Source organism: Vipera ursinii (genome assembly GCF_947247035.1).
Source record: "Vipera ursinii genome assembly, chromosome: 1".
Lineage (NCBI taxonomy): Eukaryota > Metazoa > Chordata > Lepidosauria > Squamata > Viperidae > Vipera > Vipera ursinii.
In genome coordinates, this window is record NC_139512.1 from 16,930,788 (window position 1) to 16,954,014 (window position 23,227).

The window sequence follows — 23,227 nt, forward strand, 5'->3', positions numbered from 1 at the left end:
GCTTCCTCCGGCACAGGCGGCTCAATTCTCAGCCAGGGGGGCAGGGGGTGGGGGAATTGGGGGAGTCACAATGCCCCCCTTTTCTGTCTCTTTCAGGTGCAACCCCTGCGACCCAGCCCAACGACCGGGATGGTAAGTCTCTCTTTCCTCCCCTTTTCAATCTCCCCAAACCTGCTGACCCCCAATGATGCCCTGTGGCCCTAGCCCAGCCCCTTCCTCTGGGGAGAGCACCGGGGCGCCTTCTGCCCCCTGCGGTGTCTTTGGGCCGGACCGGGCTGGAGACAGGCAGAGGCTGCTACGGGCAAGGTCCCCCCATCCTTCCCTCGGGGGATTAGAGAGAACAGAGGAGCCATGGACGGGGCACGACTGGGGACCCCAGAGCCCCAGGCCAGCTTTGTAGAAGACTCCGAGCCGAACAGCGTCCTTGCTTCGGGCAGGGAAGGTCTCCAGCTGGGAGGCTCATCCAGACCCGGCGTGGTCAGCCCGATCAACACACGAGGACAAGTCGTGTGGAGTCCACGAGGGAGACCTTTCCTGTTGGGTCTGTGGAGACCCTCTGCCCCGTTTGGTAACACAGGAAATAGAGTCGTAGCACTGGAAGGGGCCTTGGAGGTCTTCTAGTCCAGTAGGAGACCCAACACCTTTTCAGAGAAGTGATTGTCCAGTCTCTTCTTAAAGGCCTCCACAACTTCTGGAGGCAACTTCTGCTCCCCCAGTTAATTGTCCTCACCATCAGGAAGTTTCTCCTTAATTCCAGGCTGCTTCTCTCCTTGATTACAGTTTCCCTGCGTGCTTCTTGTCCTGCCTTCGGGCGCTTTGGAGAATAAGCTGATCCCCCTCCTCTTCTCTGGGGCAGCCCCTCAAATACTGGAGCAGTGCTATCGTGTTCCCCCCCCTACTTTTCTCTAGACTGGCTATACCCAAATCCTGCAGCCGTTCCTCCTATATTTTAGCTGCAAATCTCACCCCGGAGAGTTTCCTGCCCACTCCAGGACACATGTGAGAGAGGAGAGAGAGAGAGAGAGAGAGAGAGAGAGAGAGAGATGAGAGAGAGAGAGAGAGAGAGAGAGAGAGAAGAGAGAGAGAGAGAGAAAGAGAGAGAGAGAGAGAGAGAGAGAGAGAGAGAAAGAGAGAGAGAGAGAGAGAGAGAGAGAGAGAGAGAGAGAGAGAGAGAGAGAGAGAGAGAGAGAGAGAGATATCCATCACTCCTTCTCTTGTTTCCTTCCCCAGAGGATCCTTGGCCCAACATTTGCTGCTTTGAGTTCATGAAACGTCCCATCCCACGGAACCTCTTGAAATCTTTTGAGTACACCAGCGGTCGATGCAGCAAGCCGGGCGTCATGTAAGTTTCCCAGAATGGCCGTTGAGGGTCTGCCTGGCTCAGCTTTACAAGAGGTTCAGGAGAACCTCTACGTTTCCTTCTCACCAAATTGCTAACTCAGTCTGTTTCGGCCGTTTTAAGAGGGGTGGGCTTCGACTTGCAGAAATCCCCAGCCAGCCTTGACACACACTGGGCTAAACCATAGTCTTGATTAAGCCACGGGTTGGTTTATTTCCTACTGCTTGTCTTTGCAGTATATTGAATTCCAGTGTGACGTGGTCACTTTCCCCCAAGGCTCCGGCCGTTTCAACTTCTTCTGTCACTTCTTCTCTATGAGTAAGAATTAAGTCCAGTGTAGCTTTACTTCTAGTTCTCTCCTCCATCTTTTGGATGACAAAGTTGTCGGCTAGGTTGGTTAGGAATCTTTAATCTCCCGCTCGCTGCAGAGTTTGTCTCTCAGCTGATATCTGGGTAGTTGAAGTCCCCCATTACTACTGTGGTATGCTTCCTACGTACATTTGTTAATTGATTGGCAAAAAGGCCATCTATTTCTTCTGATTGGTTGGGTGGCCTGGAGTATACCCCTATGGCAATGTCATTTTTTCCCCATTTTATATTGACCCATAGACACTCTGGAGAGATTTTGTCTTGGGTCACGTGCATTTCTGTAGATGTGTAGTGTTCTCTTACATATAGTTACATTGCATTACATGCAGACTGTCAGGTTTCCAACAGATGAGCTCTTCCGGATGTTCTTGCTTTGACACAGACCTTTCCTTTGCAGATTCATCACAAAAAGAGGCAAAAAGATCTGTGCCGATCCGTCCACACAATGGGTCCAGGATCGCATCCACGACCTCAGCCCGCCTTGAACATGCTTCGTGCAAGGAGAGAGCAGGTCTCCCCCATTGGCAGAGGCCCATAACCAGTTTTGACCAAAGGAGAAATCATTATTAAAGGGAGTCCTGTTTGCTGAAGCATGTGCAGAGTGCCTTCTGTTTACTGCCACCCCTTGGAATTAGGCTTGCAGGGGTGGGGGCGTAATTGGGCTTGATGAAGCCCCAAAGCCTGAATTTTGTGGAAGTAGTAAAGTCAGCCCGCTGGATTGGAAGGGGGAGCACTATAGCAGCCCCTGCCCACCTCAGGCCCAAAGTAGAGAGAAGGGGGGAAGGGAGAGAGGAGTTGCATCTACACACACATTACCCCCCCCTATTCCCAGCTGGGGAGGAGCAAGGAAGCAAAGGGCTGGACTAGAGGACCTCTAAGGAGCCTTCCGACTTTGTTATTCTATGTTCTGGTTTATTTTGGGAAAAGGTGTGGCTGGTTGGGGACCAATGCAAACTCATGGAATCTTCTAGATCTCTCTCTCTCTCTCTCTCTCTCTCTCTCTCTCTCTCACACACACACACACACACACACACACACACACACACACAGACACGAATTTGAATTTGAGTGGCGTTTCTTGCAGTGGTCTGAGAGATTCGGACCAGAAGCAGCGTTTTCGCATGCAACGAAATCTCACTTTAAAGTGTGGTGATTAGTACACATTTAAAGTGACAATAAAGTTATTATTCTGTTCTGTTCTTCTACTCTATCCTCAGCGTCGGCAACCTGAGGCGGTGCGGACTTCAACCCCCAGAATTCCACAGCCAGCAAAGGCTTCTGGGAGTTGAAGTCCCCTTTTTCCAGTTTCCCAGGTGGAGAAACACGGGCCCGGGGGCTCCCCTCCCGCCTCTCCATTGGGTGGGGTTCCTTTCCTTTCCGCTCCTCTCCCGGGGTCTCTTTCCAAAGGGGACCCCGGAGGCCACATGATTACACTTGGGGTGGGGGGCTTTTTCCTGTGGACAGGCGTGGGGGTTTCTCTTTGGCTAGTAAGTCGAAGACCCCTTGGCAGAATTTCCGCCGCCTTCTCCCTTGAAGGGGGCCTTGGTGGGCAACCAGGAAAGCTTGCAATATCTGCATCCCCCCCGCCCCCCCGCCTCCAGGCCCCCCAGGGAAGCCCAGCGGTCTCCTCATTCAGCGGAGTGCGGCTTCAGCATGAGGAGGGGCCCTGGAAAGCAGGAGGTGGGGATTGGGTCGGGGGGCGCTCCAGAAGGCGGAGAGCAGACCCTGCCCCCGCCCTTACCCCGGCAGGCCCCGAATCAGACTGGCTTCCCGAGGAATTCTGGGAGTTGGAAGTCCAGAGTACTGAAGTTGCCTCGCCCCGATCCCACCAGTGGGGCGTTTAGCGGGGCCGGGTACGCCCCCCTCCCGACGAAGCCGCGCCCGACCTCGCCTGCTCGCGCCGCTCGCTTCGTTTCCACGGCGCCGGCAAACCGGCGGAGCTGGATCTCCCCGTGGCGCCCTTTTCACAGGAGGGATCTTGGCGTTGTTGACGTCCCGACCACCCTGGCAACGCGGGCGGCGCTGCTGCCACCCAGGGAAGGCGGAAACACCCCCCCCCCGGCAGCCGCCCCGCCCTCCAAGCAAGCCCGCTGCCCCGGAGAGCGGCCCCCTCCCGGGCAGGTCCGGGACCCCGAGGGAAAAGCGGGGCCGGGGCAGCTTCGGGAGATGCACGTGGGAAAGCGCCGGGGGGGGGGGAAATTCGAGGGGGACCTGGGCAGCCCCTGGACAGGGACTCGGGTCCGGAAAGGCCAAGGGGGGGCGCTCGGGGGCACCGGGAAGGTCTCCTCGCCCTCCAGAGACCGCCGGACCCCCGCTCACTTCTCCCCCCGCGAAGGCGGCGCTGGGCGATGCTCGGCGGGCGCCGGCTTGGAGAAGGAGGCGCTGGAGAAGCGCCGCCCCCTCCGCTCCAGCCCCTCCCCCCGCCGGAGGGCTCTGCGGCCGCTTGCGATGGCTGCGGCGGGGCGCCGAGACGCGGGCAGAGCTCCAGCCGCCGCCCCCGACCCGCTCGCAGGCGGCCGGCCCGGGCGGAGGGACCCCCCAGCCCGCCGCCCCGACGCCCCCGCGCCACAGCCCGGGAGGGGGCGGGCCGGGCCGGCGGCGCTGCGCTGAAGGGACCGGCCGGCGGGCAGCCGCGGAGCAGGAGGTGAGGGCGGCGGCGCGGGGGAGACGCCCGGGACCCTCCCCGACGGAGACCCCGGCCCGGATCCCGCCCGGGGGAGACGCCCCGCCACCCCCCGGCCCTCCTCCTCCTCCTCCTCCCTTGCGGCGGCGGAGCCCGGGGGGGGAGCTCTGGCCGGGCGGGGCTGCTGCGGGAAGAAGCCCCCCGCCCTGCCCCGCTCGCCCGACGCCTCGGCCGCGGGGGCTGAACGGACGGCCGCCTCCGCTCCCGGCCCCGGCGCGCCCTCGGGGCTCCGAGACCCGGCTGGGCTGGCGGCGGGGTGCAGCCCCGGCAGCCTCCGCCTTCGGAGGGGTCTTTGCCCCCCCGCGCGCCCCCTCCCCACCGGAACGGCCGCCGCCTCCGAAGCCGCTAAGCGGATCAGCGGATGAGGAGCGCCGGGCCTTGACCCGTCCTTGGCCCCGCTGCGGGCGGGGACTCTCCGCGGCCCCTTTCCGGGGGGGGCTGCCTCGTCCCAGGGGCGGGGAGGGTTTGCAGAGCCCCAGAGGGCCGCCCCACGACTGCCGTCCGCGGGGAGGTGGTGTGGTGGTGGGGGCTTGCTGGCGTCTTGGGGGGGGGCGTTAAAAACGGCAGGCACAGCTGCCCGCTCGGAAAGCAGGTGGAGGGAACGGGGGGGGGGCGGCTCTAATTTAGAAGTGGCTATGGAGAATTGGATGGAAATTTTCTGGAATTCTGAATTCAAAATCTGAGGGAATTTCCTGCAGGGGAGAGAGGTGAAGCCGTGGGAAAGCCACCAGCCCTCCGTGGGGTGGGGGTGTGTGGTTTCCATGCCTGGAGGGTTTCAAGGGAAAAACCAGATCAGCCAGGGGTCTGGGACAGGCTGAGGTTTCTCGTGCTGGGCCAGGGGCTTGGACTAGAAGACCTCCCGGCTCCCTTTGCAACCTGCGATTCCATACTTTAGCTAAAGTTTCTAGTCCTTAAGCTCTTCAAGCACCGGAAGCCGTGGTAACTGCCAGGGGTGTGTGTGTGTTTGTGTGTGGAGGAGGGTTGCCAAGCATTTATTGGGCCTGGCAGCCACAGAACGGATTGTGCAGCGTTGACAGATCTGCCCAAATGCCCACAGCAGGCCTGACATATGCCAGCGGCGACCCGGCTCAGGCTGCAGAACTACCCCCTGGTCTGTGGGGCAGCCGGTGGTGCGTGGAGGATGGAGGGTTGAGGCCTTCTGGTCAGTCAGCAGGAGCCCACCCACCCCTCTCCCCACCCCCAGCTTTGCTGATCAAATCTGATCTGGCAGGAGATCCTGGCTCCTTCAAAGCTTCGGAAAAGGGATTCATTGCCCAAAGGCAGGCAGTCCTCAGCTTGTACGGACCGCAGTGGAGACCAACACGCTGCTAAGGGACAAATTTGACAAGAGAGCTTTGCCCCATTAGACGACCGTTCTTGCCACCGTTGTTAAGTGAATCCTTGCAGTTGTGAAGTTCGTAACCCAGTTGCTAAGTGAATGTGGCTTCCCCCGTTGACTCCGCTTGTCAGAAGCTCACAAAAGGTGATCCTGCCCAGGATCAGTTAACGCAGCGGTCTCCGTCCTCGGCCGCTTTAAGACCTGGGGATTTCAACACCCAGAATCCCCCAGTCAGCTTTGCTGGCTGGGGGATTCTGGGAGTTGAAGTCCCCAGGTCTTAAGGCGGCCAAGATTGGGGAGCCCCTGAGAGAAAGGGGTGCTGGTGGATGCCACCGACTGAGAGCAGATCTCGACTCTGTCGCTCCCAGGTGAGGGACCCCCGAATCCCGCTTTGTGCGCCCCCTTCTTCCCTGCACCCGTCCAACTTTATGTGTCTGAGTGAAGGTGTTGGTTTCCTTCGTGTGGGTGTGTGTGTGTGAGCGTTAAGGTGTGGACAAAGAGTGGGGAGGCCTGGATCATCCTCAACCAGGAAAGTGCTCTGTCAGTCCCAAGCAAGCAAAGTGGGACGTTTTGGGGGGTCCTTTTGAAATAATTCTCTCTCCCTCCCTCTCTCTCTCTCTCTCTCCCTCTCTCTCTCTCTCTCTCTCTTCCTCTCCCTCCCTCTCCCTCCCTCTCCCTCCCTCTCTCTCCCAGCCTCTCTCTCTCCCTCCCTCTCTCTCTCTCTCCCTCTCTCTCTTTCTCTCCCTCTCTCCCTCCCTCTTCCTCCCTCTCTCACTCTCTCTTCCTCCCTCTCCCTCCCTCTCTCTCTCTCCCAGCCTCTCTCTCCCTCCCTCCCTCTCTCTCCCTCCCTCTCTCTCTCTCTCCCTCTCTCTCTTTCTCTCCCTCTCTCCTTCCCTCTTTCTCTCTCTCCCTCTCTCTCTCTCCTCCCCCCTCCCCCCCTCAGTCCCAGTGTTTGTGTGTTTGTGTCATACCTGCAAGGAGAGGAAGCATCTCCTCCAGGGCGACCAGCAGGCCAAGGCAGGAAAGCAGGAGCCATCAGCTGCTGGAGAGGGGGGGGCGAGGAGGGGGGCGAGGTCCGGTCCCCACCGCTGCTGGTGGGCAGGAGAGCCTCTCCCTCTGACCCTGGGGTGTCCTTGCCAGCTGGCGGCCAGCGAAGGAGGGAGGGCCCACCTGCTCTCCATGCCAGAGGTGTTTCTTTGGGATGGGGGGGGGCAGGGATGCTTTTATTAGTCGCTGTCAGGTGAGGAAAAGACACACAAACGCAAAACACACCCCCTCTGGAGGGCCGCAGGTCCCGCAAGTCGATTCTGCCTCTGCATTTGGCTTCACACATCCCTCCCCTTCAGCTGACATTCAGTTACATAAAGCCAGCATTCTCCCGAAAATCTAGGTCAGGGAAACGGTTTCCTTGGTTGCTTCAACCAGCATTCGAAAAATGGGGGGGGGGGCCTTGCAGACAGGCAAGGCCGGGAGTCGGAATCTGACTGGGCCTTCCAGGGGGGGGGAGGCGGAAGGCAGGACGAGAAGCAACGGATGGAAACCAATCACAGAGAGAGAAGCAACCTGGAATTAAGGAGAAATTTCCTGACAGCGAGGACCATTAATCCGTGGAACAGCTTGCCACCAGAAGTTGTAGGTGCTCCATCATGGGAGGCTTTTAAGAAGATATGTGACAACCATTGGCCCGGAATGATAGAAGGTTTCCTGCCTAAGCAGGGGGTTGGACTAGAAGACCTCCAAGGACCCTTCCAAATCTGTTATCCTGCTAACTTACCCTAAAGAATTCATATTTTTCAAACGCTTGCTGTGACGGTGAGCCAAAGCTGGACCTCCCTGCACTAAAGCCACGTTGGGACACTTGTGCCGTTAGGGCCACCTCAAAGGTCACAAAGATGGGCTCGCATTTTCAGTCAGCTTTATCAACCAATCAGAATAGAGCTGGGAGGGACCTTGGAGGTCTTCTAGTCCAACCCCCTGCTTAAGCAGGAGACCCTAGGCCATTTCAGACAAGTGGTTGTCCACTCTTCCTAAAGACCTCCAGTGAGGAAGCACCCACAATTTCTGGTGGCAAGCTGTTCCACTGGTTAATGGTTCTCAAAGGCAAGACGTTTCTCCTTAATTCCAGATTGCCTCTCTCCTTGATTAGCTTCCATCCACCATTTCTTATCCTGCTCTCCGGTGCTTTGGAAAAATAAGTTGATCCCCTCTCTCTAATACCGGAATGCTGCTATCCTGTCCCACCCACCCACCCCACCCCGGTCCTTCTTTTCTTTAGACTGGCGAAACCCGAATCCCACAGCCTTCCTTCATATGTTTTAATCTCCAGGCCTTGGATCATCTTAGCTGCTCTTCTCTGAACTTTTCCCAAGGTCGCAACATCTTTTTTTGTAATGGGGTGACCAAAACTGGATGCAGGTATTACAGGTGTGGCCTTAAAAGGTAAAGGTAAAGGTTCCCCCGCACATGTGTGCTAGTTGTTTCTGACTCTAGAGGCCGGTGCTCATCTCCATTTCAAAGCCGAAGAGCCGGCGCTTGTCCGAGGACGTCTCCGTGGTCATGTGGCCGGCATGACTAGACGCCAAAGGCGCACGGAACGCTGTTACCTTCCCACCGTAGTGGTCCCTATTTTTCTACTTGCATTTTTACGTGCTTTCGAACTGCTAGGTTGGCAGAAGCTGGGACGAGTAACAGGCGCTCACTCTGCTACGCGGCACTCGGGATTCGACCCGCCAAACTGCCGACCTTCTGATCGACAAGGTCAGCGTCCTAACCCACTGAGCCACCGCGTCCCTTACTAAGGCTTTATGAAGCGGGACTAAGACTTTGTGTGATCTTCATCTCCCCTAGCCGAATAGCACCCATTCATGCCATTGGATGAGAACCAGCCCGGCATTAAACAAGCTTTTCCCCCTAGGGATGAACCTCACCTCTCCTTGGTCCAGGCAGATCAAAATGCCATCGCTGGCTGGGGGATTCTGGGAGTTGAAGTCCACAACTTAAAGTGGCCAACGATGGATATCCCTGTTTTAGAACATTCCCCTTAGCGGACTGAAACGGCGAATCTGAGACGCGTGCTTCCATTCACACACTGCGAAACCTGCTGTTCTTTGCAAAGGTGCCGAGGACATTGTGTGTGGCTAAGGAGTGCGTGACTGGCAAGCAGTCCAAGGAGGATTTAACCTTCCTCCGAGGCTTTTTAGCACAGATTCCGCTTCTCTCCCAACTCCTGCGGTTGCAAAGTTGCATGATTTATTTAACGTTTTGAATTCCGCCGTTCCGAATCGATACCGGGACTTAGCGGAGGAGGCTGGATCAATCCGACTGCTGTAATTGCAGCGGCTTCGATCCGGCTCCTCAATCCAATCCTCAGAAGGGCTGCCAGAGGCTTTGCGGACAGCAAAGCTCCATCAACGGGGTTTCCTGGCTGAAAATGCCCTGGCATCCCATGTTGCTTCCTCAGGAGGGTTCTGCATGCTTGGAACTGAAGGAGCAACTCAGCTGCCGATTCAAAACGCCAGGGAGCCTCTTTCCCAGATGTCTTGGAATTGCACAATAACGTTGACCCCATGAATGGGTATAAAAATCTTCCCTTGCAAGGCAAGGCCTTGGGGTTCCCCTCCGCCACCCGCAGCTTATCCATCCTTCAAGTGTCCTACACCCCAGCATTTCTGAGTGTTTGCCCAGACCTCCCACAGTCTTGGAACAATATTTAAAGCAAAGTTGCAAAATATCAGAGCTGGAAGGCACCTTGGGGGACTTCTAGTCCCGTTCCAGACTGTCCAGTCTCTTCTTAAAAACCTCCAGTGATGGAGCACCCACAACTTCTGGAGGCAGGTAGTTCCACTGGTTAATTGTCAATTAATTGTTAATTAATTGTTAATTGTTCTCACTGCCAGGAAGTTTCTCCTTAATTCCAGGTTGCTTCTCTCCTCGATTCGTTTCCAGCCATTGTTTCTCATCCTGCCCTCTGGTGCTTTGGGGGATAGTTTGACCCCCTCTTCTTCTTTGGGGCAGCCCCTCAAATACTGGAACCCTGCTATTCTGTCTCTCCTAGTCCTTCTTTTCTCCGGATTAGACATACCCAATTCCTGCAATCGTTCTTTATAAGTTTTCGCCTCCAGTCCCTGTTTTTTTGCTCTTCTCTGCACCCTTTCTGGAGCTTTAACATCTTTTTTATATTGTGGAGATCAAAACCGGATGCAGAATTGCAAGCGTGGCCTTTACTAAGGTTTTATAAAGTGGTACTTATTAAATTCTACAAGGAAGCCCTACGCTTTGCTGACTCCGTCCACCTAATAGCAAGCAGTTGGACCCGTGTTCCTGGGTTTTGTAACAACAATGCAAGAGATTATTGGCACTTAATTACCAGTTTCGTGAAACCACTTGAAGGCCATTTCTGGTCCCCAGGCAGCCGTGTTTGGAAAACATCTGCTAAAAGGCCGGTGGCTGCTGCATTGCAGGCCCGTTTCTCTTCCTTCAGCATCTGCCCTGAAATGGGATATTGCTCAGTTGCAGAAAAACCTCACTCTGGAGGGAGGCCCAGAGCAAATCTCAAAACGGCAAAATAAATAAAATCGCAATCCTTCCCCCAAACAACAGCTCTTTTTTAAAAAAAAAGTTGATTTGCAGGTGTGTGAAACTTCTGCATACTTGCTCAGGACCATCAGTGTATTTGAGGGGTCAGGAGGAGAAAGGGGGGGGGGAAATAGAAAGAAGGAGAGAATCATTATTGCTGATATTTCCCCCCCCCAAAAAAAGAAAAGCATCATGGGGGATCCAGAGCTTCTGGTTCTTTTTGCTGACACAAAATTTTCATTTGCTGTTTGGAACAAAGGTGAAGGGGAGAGGAAAAACTGGAGCGATGATGGAAATCTGCAGGGGGGGTTCCTACCAGGAAGCTGCTCAGCTGCTGCAGCCCCCTTCCAGGGCTGTAGAGGGGTGAGGAAATGGGGCTGCTTCTGTTCCCATTTGGGCGGCTGGGGGAGCCACCCGGCATCCCGGAGACCCTTGGGGTGGCCTTCAGGAGGAGAGGGAGGCTGGGGTCTCCCCTCCAGGCTGCACATGGTGGAGGACCTCAAAGGCTGTGTGAACCCTGATGCACGGAGGAAGAAAGAGGGGGGCCTTCCTCAGCACGGTCGTGTCCAAAGGAGCTGGACTTCAGCTCCCCAGACCCACCAGCTCGACCAGAGACCCTCCTGGGATCCTCTCTGGAGCTGGGACTGCGGCCCCGAGGCCGCAGGTGGCGTTTAAGATGCTGGCCTTTGCTTCTTAATTAGGGCGAGTCTCTTAAGAGAGGAGAATCCTCGTGGCTCAGGGTTGAGCGGCTGGGTCCCTGGTGCTCTCCGAGCTGAGTGGATCTCTTGCACTCAGGACCCAGCTGGGTAACATCATCAGTGCTAGAAGAGAGGGTGGTTTGCGGAGAGGAAGAAGAGGAGGAGGGGGACGACTGTGGGGTCCTTGGTGCTCTCTGAGTTTGGCTGCTTTCTTGCAGACGTTTCTTGACCCAACCAGGGAACATAATCAGTGCTAGAAAGGAGTGGAGGAGGAGGAGGAGGAGGAGAACTGTGGGGGTCCTTGGTGCTCTCTGAGCTTGGTGGGGGTTTTTGCAGATGTTTCATGACCCAACTGGCACTGATGAGCTTACTTGAATGAAACACAGTGAAATGTCTGCCAGCAAACAACCCAGCTCGGAGAGCATCAAGGACCCCACAGAGTCTTTAGGTTTTTCCTCTAGGGTGTCTAAAGCCCCCCCCCCCAAAAAAAAGGAGGGGGAGGGAGACTTATGCAACACCCCCCCCTCCCTGACTCAACCATCTGGTGGTTATGCAATCGCAACTTCCTCCTTCCAATTGTCAGAGCGGTACCCAAGCCTGCCCTGGTCTCCATGGTTACCAGCATCCTCCCCCCCTCTTCCTCTTCCCCTCCGTTTTCTTTTAACGACGGCCTCCTGCCATTCAGGAAGGCCCATTTTATTCTCCGCTGGGCTCACAGAAGACGGGTTTGGCAGAGGCAGAGGCGACGGGCAGCCATGTTGCCAGCTCTGAATTCTCTCCCATGGCAGCTCCCATGAAATCCCGCCCAGCCCGGCACCTCTTGGATGGATCGAAGGTTAGACGGGTGGCTAGTTTGGAAAGGGTGAAGGAGTGAAGGGGAAGAGCATTGTTTGAATGCTTCTCATCCAAGAAGCTTCTTCAGTTCTGACTGGAGATCAGATCTGCCAGGACAAGAGTCAGCAGTCCATCTGCCTTTGAAAGACCAAGGCCGCTCGTTCGAATACAGTCCACATTCTCCTGTGGGTTGAAACTCTGCAGGGAATTGAACATGTGGACCTTTTAGTGAAATGTTACTGCCACTTTACAAGACCTTGGTAAGACCACACCACACCTGGAACATGGCATCCAGTTCTGGTCACTACAATACGGCTGCGGAACTTGGGTTTGGCTAGTCTAAAGAAAAGAAGAAACAGGGGCAACATGATGGCAGGATTCCAGTATTTGAGGGGCTGCCACAAGGCAGAGAGGGGGTCTCATTCACCAAAGCACCAGAGGGAAGGATGAGAAACAGTGGTTGGAAACTGACCAAAGAGAGAAGCAACTTGGAATTAAGGAGAAACTTCCTAACAGGGAGGACAATTAACCAGTGGGACAGCTTGCCACCAGAATTTGTGGATGCTCCATCACTGGAGATTTTAAGAAGAGACCGGACAGCCACTTGTCTGAGATGGTATAGGTTGTCCTGCTTGAGCAGGGGGCTGGACTAGAAGACCTCCAAGGTCCCTTCCAGCTCTATTCTATTCTATTCTATTCTATTCTATTCTATTCTATTCTATTCTATTCTATTCTATTCTATTCTATTCTCTATTCTATTCTATTCTATTCTATTCTATTCTATTCTATTCTATTCTATCCCATAATTCTATTCTATTCTATTCTATTCTATTCTATATTCTATTCTATTCTATTCTATTCTATTCTATTCTATTCTATTCTATTCTATTCTATTCTATTCTATTCTATTCTATTCTATTCTCTATTCTATTCTATTCTATTCTATTCTATTCTATTCTATTCTATTCTATTCTATTCTATTCTCTATTCTATTCTATTCTATTCTATTCTATTCTATTCTATTCTATTCTATCCCATAATTCTATTCTATTCTATTCTATTCTATTCTCTATTCTATTCTATTCTATTCTATTCTATTCTATTCTATTCTATTCTATTCTATTCTCTATTCTATTCTATTCTATTCTATTCTATTCTATTCTATTCTATTCTATTCTATTCTATTCTATTCTATTCCAATCCAATCCAATCCAATCCAATCATCTAATCTAATCTAAAAAGATTTTGAGACTCTAGAAAGAGAGCAGAGATGAGCAACTAAGGTGATTAAAATTGGATTGTTTATGTAATGAACCACTTTCTGACCATCTTGACTTACAGCCGTAAGGGTCCATTATGGTCAGTACGGTACTTGCATAGATCATGTCTCACTTTTAGGAGCTCTCCAAATTGGAGAAGAAGCAAACCAGAAGTTCCATCAGGGTGGGGTCTGCAGCCCACCTCCCCATCTCTCTACTTGGAAAGTTGAGGGCAGGGGAGTCCAATCTTGGCAACTTTCAGACTTGTAGACTTCAGGTCCCCAAATTCCCAGCTGGAATTCTTGAAGAATAGTAGTAGAATAGAAAGCAGATTAGAATGGAATAGAATGGAGTGGGGTGGAGTGAAGTGGAACAGAATGGAGTAGAGTAGAGTAGAGTAGAGTAGAGTAGAGTAGAGTAGAGTAGAGTAGAGTAGAATAATAACTTTATTGTCACTCTGAACGTACATTAATCGGCATACATTAAAATTCCCCAGCCAGCCAAGGCCTTCATGAAGCAGTACTTGTGCAAGCCAAGCCCCTTCCCTCACTGAGAAGACCCTAACCCCAAACCACTCATTGGGAGGTCCTTCGTACCCCATGAAGGTCAGGTGGCCCTGTTAGCTGGGCGATGGGTTTGAGTGTCATTATCCAAAGGAAAACCTTGTCATCCTATCTTGGATCATTTGCTCAGGCTTGGCAAGTCCTGGCTTAACCTTGAGGGCTCCTGAGTTCTGTTCCTTCCAAAGAGGATTTTTCTGACCTCTCTTGGTGAATGCAGGAGGCCAAGCCTCCCTTCGCTTTACGGGTGCTCCATTCTGCAGGCAGCAATTAGGTTAACGGCCTGCTAATTAAATCAGGAGGCTTTCAGAATGGCTGGCGCCAGCCCTGGGGGCTTGGGCAGCCGGCCAAAGAGAGCTCTGCTAGCTGCCCTCTGACTGCCCCTCAATGCACCGCAGGCAGCCTCTCCTGGACGAGGCTTCTTCCAGTGGCAAGAAGTGTGTGTGTGGGGGGGCAAGGTCAGAGGTCCCCCACCCCAGAAGCAAAGCAACAAAATGAGGAACTAAAATGGAGACTAAAACATACAAAGGACGGCTGCAGGACTCGGGTTTGGCCAGTCTAGAGAAAAGAAGAAATAGGGGAGACACAAGAGCAGTCTTCCAGTATCTGAGGGGCTGCCCCAAAGAAGAGGGAGTCAAGCTATTCTCCAAAGCACCAGAGGGCAAAGGTTGGAAACTGACCAAAGAGAGAAGCAAACTGGAATTAAGGAGAAACTTCCTGACGGTGAGGACAGTTAACCAGTGGAACAACTGGCCTCAAGAAATCATGGGTGCTCCATCACTGGAGGCTTTTAAGAAGAGGCTGGACAGTCACCTGTCTGAGAGGGTGTAGGCTCACCTGCTTGAGCAGGGGGCTGGACTAGAAGACCTCCAGGGTCCCTTCCGGCTCTATCCTATTCTAAAACAAGGTTGCATGTCTTCTGGAGGCTCTCGTCCCTCCAGGCAATGATTGTCCCAAAGGAGCTTTTATTTTGAAGGCAGCTGATTTTTCCTTAAGACCTTTCGCTTCTCATCCAGGAAGCTTCTTCAATTCAGACTAGGCCACTTCAGGTGATATGGCCTTGTTTAATGGCTGAGATGTTAGTTTTCTAGGTGAGGGGTGAAAATGGGAACTGACTGTAGACAGTCATTTGTCTGAGATGGTATAGGTTCTCCTGCTTGAGCAGGGGGCTGGACTAGAAGACCTCCAAGGCCCCTTCCAGCTCTATTCTATTCCATTCCATTCCATTCTATTCTATTCTATTCTATTCCATTCCATTCCATTCTATTCTATTCTATTTCATTTCTATTCTATTCTATTCCATTCCATTCCATTCCATTCCATTCCATTCCATTCTATTCTATTCTATTCTATTCTAAATTTCGGGGTGACTCTCAGTCCATTGGCGAAGGTCTTCTGGATCCAGGTTGTCTTAAAGGGAAAGTCACCTTCCCTTCCGTGATTTAAGTAGGAGAACCAGGAGTGGATTTAAGGGAAAGATCCGGAAATCCATCCAGCTCTGCAGACCAATTCTAGGCCTGCGGATGTCCTTGGGGGGGTTAAACTCTGTGCTGATGATTCCCGCTCTGATGGCCCAGCCTGGATGGATGACCAGCTGTGTCACCAGGTGGGCATTGTGACAGTAGGTGTGCCCCAGAAAGACACACACACACACACACACACACACACACCCTGCCTGAAACAGTGTAGTGAAACTTAGCCTTGGAGTCTGCTGGACACAGAAAGCGTCGGTTGCAAAGGGTCAAGAAGTAGGTGGCTGAGCAGGGGAGGGGGTCCAGGCCCCCCCACAGCAACCGTGCCCCTTCTCTGTCCACTCCATTGACAACTCACTCAGGCCACTATCTCAGTTTACTTTAGATTAAAACAGGGAGCAGCAGAGAGGGAAAAAGTCAGAAGCAGAGAGAGAATGGAGGGGGGGGAAGGAGAGAGAGAAAAAAAGGAATGAGAAAGAAAGAATCAGAATAACAGAGTTGGAAGGAACCTCGGAGGTCATCTAGTCCAACCCCCCGCCCAAGCAGGAGTCCCTACTACGCCGCCGTTTTGGACAGGTGGCAGTCCAGCCTCTTCTTGAAGGCCTCCAGCGATGCAGCACCCACAACTTATGGAGGCATCTCCTGCTCCGCCGGTTGATTGTCCTCGGTGTCAAGAAATTTCTCCTTATTCCTAGGTTGAATCTCTCCTTGGGGAGAGAAAGAGAAAGGAAAAGAAAGAAACAGAGAAAGAGAGAAACAGAAGGAAAGAATGGAGAGAGAGAAAGAGAGAATGGAGAGAGAGGGAGAGAGAGAGAGGGAGAGATCCGTGTGTCATTCCTTATATGTTTTAATCTCCAGGCCTTGGATCATCTTACTTGCTCTTCTCTGAATTTTTTCCAACATCTTTTTTGGGATGCGGTGACCAAAACTGGCTGCAGTATTCCAGCTGTGGCCTCACTAGGATTCTATAAAGCGGTACTAATCCTTGCGTGATCTTGATTCTATGCCTCGGTTTATACAACCCAGGATTGTGTTAGCTTTTTTGGCTGCTGCCGCACACGGCTGGCTCACGACCAAGCGATCGTCCACTAGGACTCCGAGGTCCCCCTCACAGTGGCTGTTTTTGAGCTGGGTCTCGCCCAGTCTGTACTTGGGGGGTCCCTGGTGCTCTCTGAACTGGGTTGTTTTCTTGCAACCTTTCATGACCCAACATCATCAGGGTTTTTGTTTATGTAACCCCACTCCTTACCAGCACTGATGGTGTTACCTAGTTGGGTCGTGAAAGGTCTGTCAGAAAACAGCCCAGCTCAGAGACCACCAGGGACCCCTCCTTTCAACCCTGAGCTGCATAGATTCTCCTTTACTGGGAGGGTCCCTCTTTCTGTCAATAACTGCCCTAACGGCGGCATCAGCGGCCTCTCTGCCAGGGGTGCAGGGTGTCTCCTTCGGGACGCGCTGCCCCTCATGAAGAGCTGCCTGACCCCTTCCTTCCACGCCCCCCCCCCAGGTGTCGCCATGTTGACCAGCATCGCCGACGGGCTTCTCTGCTGCCTGCTGGGCAAGGCGCCCAACGTCGTGGGGCCCCTGGAGCCGGTCGAGTCCAGCAACGGCTACAGTTTCGTGGAGGTGAAGCCCGGGCGGGTCCTGCGGGTGAAGCACGTCGCCCCCTCCTGGCCACCCGGCACGAAGGAGGAGGAGGAGGAAGAGGAGCCCCAGAAGACGGGCGCCGTGCACTGCAAACGCCGGATTGCCGTGTACCGCAACGGGCAGATGGTCATCGAGAACCTGGGTGAGGCAGGGCAGCAGCCGGACGTCACACAAGGCCAGAATGGCACCGAGGGCCAGAGCATGGTGGAGGCAGAGGTCTCGGATGCGAATCCAGCCACGATGCCCCCAGCCAGCGGGGGCACGGCGCTGAAACGCCGCCGGCAGAAGCCCAAAAGAGTGGTCCACATTGACTGCACCAAGTACATCAGCAGTTGCAAGGGGACCCACCGGGACGTGGTACTCTTCTTCATCCACGGGGTGGGCGGCTCTTCGGACATCTGGAAAAAGCAGGTGGACTTCTTCACCCAGCTGGGCTATGAGGTGGTGGCCCCCGACCTGGCCGGGCACGGGGCCAGCTCCGCCCCCCAGATCGCGGCCGCCTACACCTTCTACGCCCTGGCGGAAGACATGCGCAGCCTGTTCAAGCGATATGCCAAGAAAAGGAACATCCTGGTTGGACACTCGTACGGGTAAGAGGGGAAGGGGATGGGGGGGTCTCCTGATGATTTCCTGGAGGTGGGCCATACTCAACTTACGGCCACAACCGGACCACAATTTACATCCCAAAGCAAGATGATGTAGTGCATTACCTCTGAGTTTACAGTGATTTTTTTTGCTGTGGTTGTTAAGCGAGTCACTGCAGTTGCTAAGCGAATCACGCAGTCGTTAAGCGAATCCAGCTTCCCCCCCCATTGACTTTGCTTGTCGGAGGCTGGCTGGGGAGGTCGCCAGGGGCGACCCTGTGAACCCAGGACGCTGCAACCCTCGTATAAAGAGATGCCGGTTGACAAGCGCCCAAACGTTGATCCGATGCTTCTGAGCGTGGAGGCTCTCGGCTTCCCCGTGGGGGGCAGAGAGGCCCCCCTTGGCGCTGCCTGATCGCCCGCCCTGCTTGTCCCCCCTCTTAGGGTCTCCTTCTGCACCTTCCTGGCCCACGAATACCCGGATCTGGTCCACAAGGTGGTCATGATCAACGGGGGGGGCCCCACCGCCCTGGAGCCCAGCCTCTGCTCCATCTTCAACATGCCCCCCTGCCTGCTGCGCTGCCTCTCGCCCTGCCTGGCCTGGAGCTTCCTCAAGTGAGCCTCCCGGGGAGGGGGGGCGGGAGGGGGCGGAACTCCCCTGCCACGACTGGGCTGCCCACCCGCCATGCGTGGCACCCCTGAAGGCAACAGGGGCTCTTCTTCCCGGGCACCCTCCCCACGGGCCACGCGAAGATGGTGGTGGCTTTTTCCCCCCAGACTGCCAGACCCTGCCCATCTGTTTGGGGGGCTCAGATTTAAACCCCCCACCCCAACAGCCCTCCCTCTCCCGGGCAGGCTGGGGTCCCGCTTTGCCTCGGCACAGCTGGGAATTGCGGGGTCCCTGCCCCCCCAATGTACTGACCCGCCGCCCTTTGCCCTGGCAGAGCCGGCTTCGCCCGCCAGGGTGCCAAGGAGAAGCAGCTGCTGAGGGAGGGCAACGCCTTCAACGTCTCCTCCTTCGTCCTGCGGGCCATGATGAGCGGGCAGTACTGGCCGGAGGGGGACGAGGTCTACCACGCCGAGCTGACCGTGCCGGTGCTGCTGGTGCATGGCATGCACGACAAGTTTGTGCCTGTGGAGGAGGACCAGCGCATGGCAGAGGTAGGGACCCCCCCCCAGGAGCCCCGGCTGGCTTCCCTTCGAGTAAAACCACAAGGCTTATAAATGGGGGGGAGTCCCCTTTGCTGCCCTTGGAGGATGTGAGGGGGGGTGAGGGGGGCCTTCTGGCAGATGTGCCCAGATGCAGTAAGGCTGGCTTGATGAAAATCAGGGCGGGACCCAGAATGGAGGGAGGAGCTTGCAAGGAAGCCGGAGATATTGGTCACCTGATTGCACCCAGATTTGCCAAGACGGGGGGGGGGGGGGCAGGAGGTGGGCTGAGTGCCACGTTGGACTTGGTGGAGGCAAAGTTTGTCTAGTCTGCACAATTTCTGGGGGAAGCACAACAGCCCTCCTCAATCTGCTCCCCCCCTTAAAATTTTATTTAAGTCAAGGTCTCACTGAGGGGGGGAGGGGCAGGTTGTGGGTCAGAGAAGCTGCTGATCTTTGAGGGGGGGGGCTGTTGCAGGCAGGACCAGTGGTGCTTGGAGTTTGCACCAAGGCGCAAGTGAAACACACACACACACACACAAATAGACACACAGATATTGCCCTCTGCGCTGAAAGCGGGAGTGCAGGGTGCAAAGGGCACCCAAAGAGCAGCCCCGTGCACAGCTGGGGTGCTCCTGAAGCCCCCCCCCAAGGGCCACCTCTGACCCCCCCTCCCTCTTTGCCCCCAGATCCTGCTGCTGGCCTTCCTGAAGGTGATAGACGAGGGCAGCCACATGGTCATGCTGGAGTGTCCGGAGACGGTCAACACCCTCCTGCACGAGTTCCTCCTCTGGGAGCCCGAGCCCCTCCCCTCCGAAGAGGCCCCCCCGGCGGGCAAGAAGTAGTCGGCAGACGGGCTCCATCCTGAGGGTCCAGGGGCCACAGTCCGGTGGCTGCCCCAAGGAGAGCCGCTTCTGGCGGACAGCGAGAGTCGTCACGGAGAGGGGAGGGGCGATTTGTCTCCCTGCTCGGGGGGGACCCGGTGGGGGCCCGGCGGGGGCCGGAGTGCGGGGAACGCTCCAAGCAAACGATGGCGGCAGGCAGAGGATCGGCCCGCAGTGAACAGCACCCCACCCCTTCAACCACCTCTGCATTTAAGCCGCCCACCCCCCCCAAATAACCTCAGGCCGGAAAGAGAGTCAGAGGCGCGTGGCTGCTGTGCTTCTTGGAACAGGATGCTGGGCCTGGGAGTCTCTGCGAAGGGGTTCTGGGGCTGCCTTCCTGATGCCTCGACTGTGCCAGGGGGTGCCCCCTCCGAGCGGGAATGGAGGTGGAGGGGGTGCCCGCGTGGACCGCTGGCCGCCTGACTCTTTCTTGCCCCACCACGGCTGCCCATGGAAGCGGCTGCGGGAATTGGCAATTGGGCTGAATTCCCCCACGCCGCTGGTGGATAAGGACGTGGGGCTGAGAGCCCCCAGCAGCCCAGCCTGGGGGCAGACGGGGAGAGGGGGCAGGTGGCTCCACCCCCTGCGTACTTTTCTGGTCAGAACCTTCACCCACCGGCCTCTGCCTCCTTCCCCCCCTCCAGGACTGGGGGCTACGATCCCGAGAATGCGGGGACTGAATGTGGTTGGAGCGTGCCAGAGGGGGGAAGAAAGGCTGTTGACCCCTCCCCAAGTCGCTTCTTTCCAACTTAGGAGATGCTGGAGCTCAGCCCAAGATGGGGGTCCAGGCCTCTGCCCCTCCCTCCCCGAAACACACACACACACACACACACACTTGTGTCTCCACCAAAGTTTGTAAATAAACTTTGCAAAGTTGCATCTACACCCCCCCTCCAAAAAAAATGGTATTGCAGGGTAAACTGTGCCAGCTCTCCCCTTCAGCGCTTGGGGGGAGGCTGGCAGCCGGGCACCAGGAAGACAGGATGGCGGCGTTTGGCAGCTCCTCTTCCCATCTCTGCTTCCGAGTCTGTTTCAGCCTGGTCCTCCTCCGGGAAGGAAGGGAGAGAAGGCTGGGAATTTCACCCCCTTTGGCAGAAGGACAGGGAGTCCCTCAGCTTAACAACCTCAGCTGGGCCCCGAATTCTTTTTGCTAGAGAAGAGAGTTGTTCGCTGCCCCATTTTACAACTTTTCTTGCCCCGGCCATGAACTGAATCAGTGCAGTTGTTAAGTTAGCAATGCGGTTGTTAAACGAATCCGGCCTCCTCCTCGACTGTGCTTGTCAGAAGGTCGCAGAAGGGAGACCACGGCAACCGTCGTAAGTACCTGCCAGTTGCCAAACATCCAAATTTTGATCACGTGACCGTGGGAAAACCGCAACGGCCGTGTGAACAGCGGTGAAGTATTCTGTATTCATACGTTCGGTATTCTGTTCCGTTCGTTGTAACTTAAAACGGTCACTAACCGAATTGTTTTAAGTCAAGGACCACCTATGAAAGTCCCAATTCAGACCCTCACCCTATCAGGGCACCCAGGTTGATGTGGGAGGGGCTGGGGGTCTCAGTGGGAAAATCCTGAGAGTCTTCCTGAAAAGACCCCCGTTTAATTTGGGGACCTCCACGGAGCTGCTGGGGGCCGATCCGATCCAGGAGGAGAGTTCCCACCCACATCAGGGTCTCCTTGGAGCTGAGCTGCCCCCAGGCCTGGCTGAAGATGGGCACTACTACCCACCCCCCAGTTCCCCCCCCCGCCTGGCTGTTCAGCCTCCCCCAATAGTCCTTCAGCTGCCCCCCCCCCCTTGGCAGCGTTTGCCCTCAGGCTGGGCTCCTTTCAGTTTATGCCAAGGAAGAGATTTTTTAGATGGCTTTATGAGATCGGAGCCTGGCCGTTTAGGGGGACATCAGACCACCCAAAACACGGAGGCCTCCAGTTGAGGGTCAGCCAAGAGGGGTGCTGGTAAGGGAGCCCACCTTATTTTTACCCCCTAAACTGAAAAGACAATTTAAAGTGCAAAGAAGCGTCCGTGCCACCTCTGTGCCAGCCAGTCTGCTTTTGCCCGTTAGCCTCAGGCAGGGCTGAGCTGCTCCCCTTGCACCAATTGCCTCTTTCTCTCCCCCCCCCCCCCCACACAAAAACAAGGATGGGAAAGGCACTCACTTTTTTTCCCTCAATTTTATTCAAAAGACTAAAATACCAAATCCCAAAAGAAAGAAAAAATAAGACGTAACAAAACTAGACAAGAACATTAAACAAAAAATTGAATTGAAAAAAAGACAAAAAATACCCCCATATTTTCTTTCTGGTTGAACACTGGCCAGCCTGTCTCAACAATCATAAGCTCCCCCCCCCCTTGCAAAACAGATCCAAAATTTATAAGCTTCTACGTCTATTTGACCTGTCCTACAAAACGCATATGAAATAAAAAATAGATGACGGGTTAAACAACAGCAACGTTGTAGTTCCAGGTGGTCTGTTATTGCAATTTACTCATAGAAAATCTAGTTTCTTATTTACCACAAATCTCCAGAAAAAGGTCCGCTTTTGTGGCGCCTGAGGCTGCAAAGGAGTGGAAGGATTGGGGTCCACGTGCACAAATGATGTGTGTCCTTCAGTTCCGGGGCTCTCTGCGGGAATACGGTAAAATGCATTTTTTCTCTCCAAAGTCTTAGCCCCTTCCCCAGTTAAAGAGGGCAGACCCCTCTCTTCCCTTCAGAGAAATTGGGGGCTCCTGGATGGAACCACTAGGTTGAGTCCACCAAGTTGAACCCAGCCAAAGTTTCTGGCTGCGTTTGCATGCACACACGTGTAGGGTGTGTGTGTGTGTGTGTGTGTGTGTGCGCGTGCGTGCGAGCCATCCATACAACTCCCTTGAATTATGCTTCTTGAGAAGTTGGTCCGTTGAGGAAAGCGAGGCCAAAATAATAATTCTGTACTATTTGGGTAACAAAGTTTTGTGGCCCTTAGCTCAGGGGTCTTCAAACTCGGCAACTTCGAGACTTATGGACTTCAAGTCCCAGAATTCCACAGCCACTTTGGGGAGTTTCGCGCCCAGATTTCTATCGTGCGGTCCGTGGGCCGGTGAGGGGAAGTTTATTCTGGATCAGACTGTCGTTTAATGATTTTTCCCCTTGCTAAGACCCCTGTGCCTGGCCTGTATAAGCGGATACTATCATTGTTAACAGCCTTTGCCAGATAGCAGAACTTGTGAAAGTACCTTTTATCATCCAGAAGTACCTTTATTTGCATGCAGAGAAGAGTACAGCAAAACAAGGTGAGGTAGATGATGCATAGACGGTATTTTCAAGGTCAGAAGACAGTAACGACTCACAGTGTCTGCACGTGTGTCTGCCGGTTATGGAGGAGGAGATGAAACACAAAGGAGCAAGGAGAAGGAGGAAGTCCATCCCAGAAAGGGGAGGGGTGAAGGCACAGAGTCAGGAGGAGGAGGGACATAGGGACAGGGTAACATAGGGACAGAATAGGGAGGGGCTGGCTCTGAGTTAGCATGCTGTTATTTTCCCCAAAACAACCACATGGTGGCAGCACACAGTTCATTGGACCTCTCCTCGCTGAACGCTTCAGCCAGGCCTCTAAACTCCTCCGGTGTGTCTGGTAGTTCCTTTCCTGCCCCCCTACCGCTGCTTTCTCGGCCGGGGCTGCACCGTTTCGGGGCCGGGCCAGTGCCTTGTCCAGGTCCCCTTTCGGGAATCTGAGTTCCGCTGTTCTCCAGTCCACCGCCGGGTTCCACTTAGCCAGCCACGTCATGCCCAGAATTAGAGGGCATGCCATGCCAGGGGTCACCACGAACACTATAGTCTCCCCGTGGTCGCCTAGGGT

At 54.6% G+C, this 23,227-nt stretch overlaps 2 protein-coding genes across 3 annotated transcripts in view; both read left to right on the forward strand.

The window, feature by feature from the left end:
• LOC310632602 (C-C motif chemokine 3-like) overlaps positions 1-2,291 on the forward strand; it is a 2,502-nt gene extending 211 nt beyond the window's left edge. The window contains exons 2-4 of the mRNA XM_083349878.1: positions 97-132; positions 1,231-1,342; positions 2,106-2,291. Coding sequence (XP_083206004.1) covers positions 97-132; positions 1,231-1,342; positions 2,106-2,193 — 236 coding nt within the window. The 3' untranslated portion in view covers positions 2,194-2,291. The remainder of the gene's footprint in view (positions 1-96; positions 133-1,230; positions 1,343-2,105) is intronic.
• A 1,894-nt stretch (positions 2,292-4,185) lies between these two features.
• On the forward strand, positions 4,186-21,046 carry ABHD8 (abhydrolase domain containing 8). 2 transcript variants are annotated; one of them, XM_083362199.1, is made up of 5 exons: positions 4,186-4,352; positions 16,636-17,365; positions 17,804-17,974; positions 18,304-18,520; positions 19,198-21,046. In XM_083362199.1, the coding sequence occupies exons 2-5, from the start codon at positions 16,644-16,646 to the stop codon at positions 19,351-19,353; spliced, it is 1,266 nt and encodes a 421-aa protein (XP_083218325.1). In that variant the 5' UTR covers positions 4,186-4,352; positions 16,636-16,643; the 3' UTR covers positions 19,354-21,046. The 2 variants fall into 2 exon arrangements, with proteins under 2 accessions (XP_083218325.1, XP_083218324.1); XM_083362198.1 differs by lacking the exon at positions 4,186-4,352 and having other exon boundaries at positions 16,578-17,365.
• Positions 21,047-23,227: the final 2,181 nt, after the last annotated feature.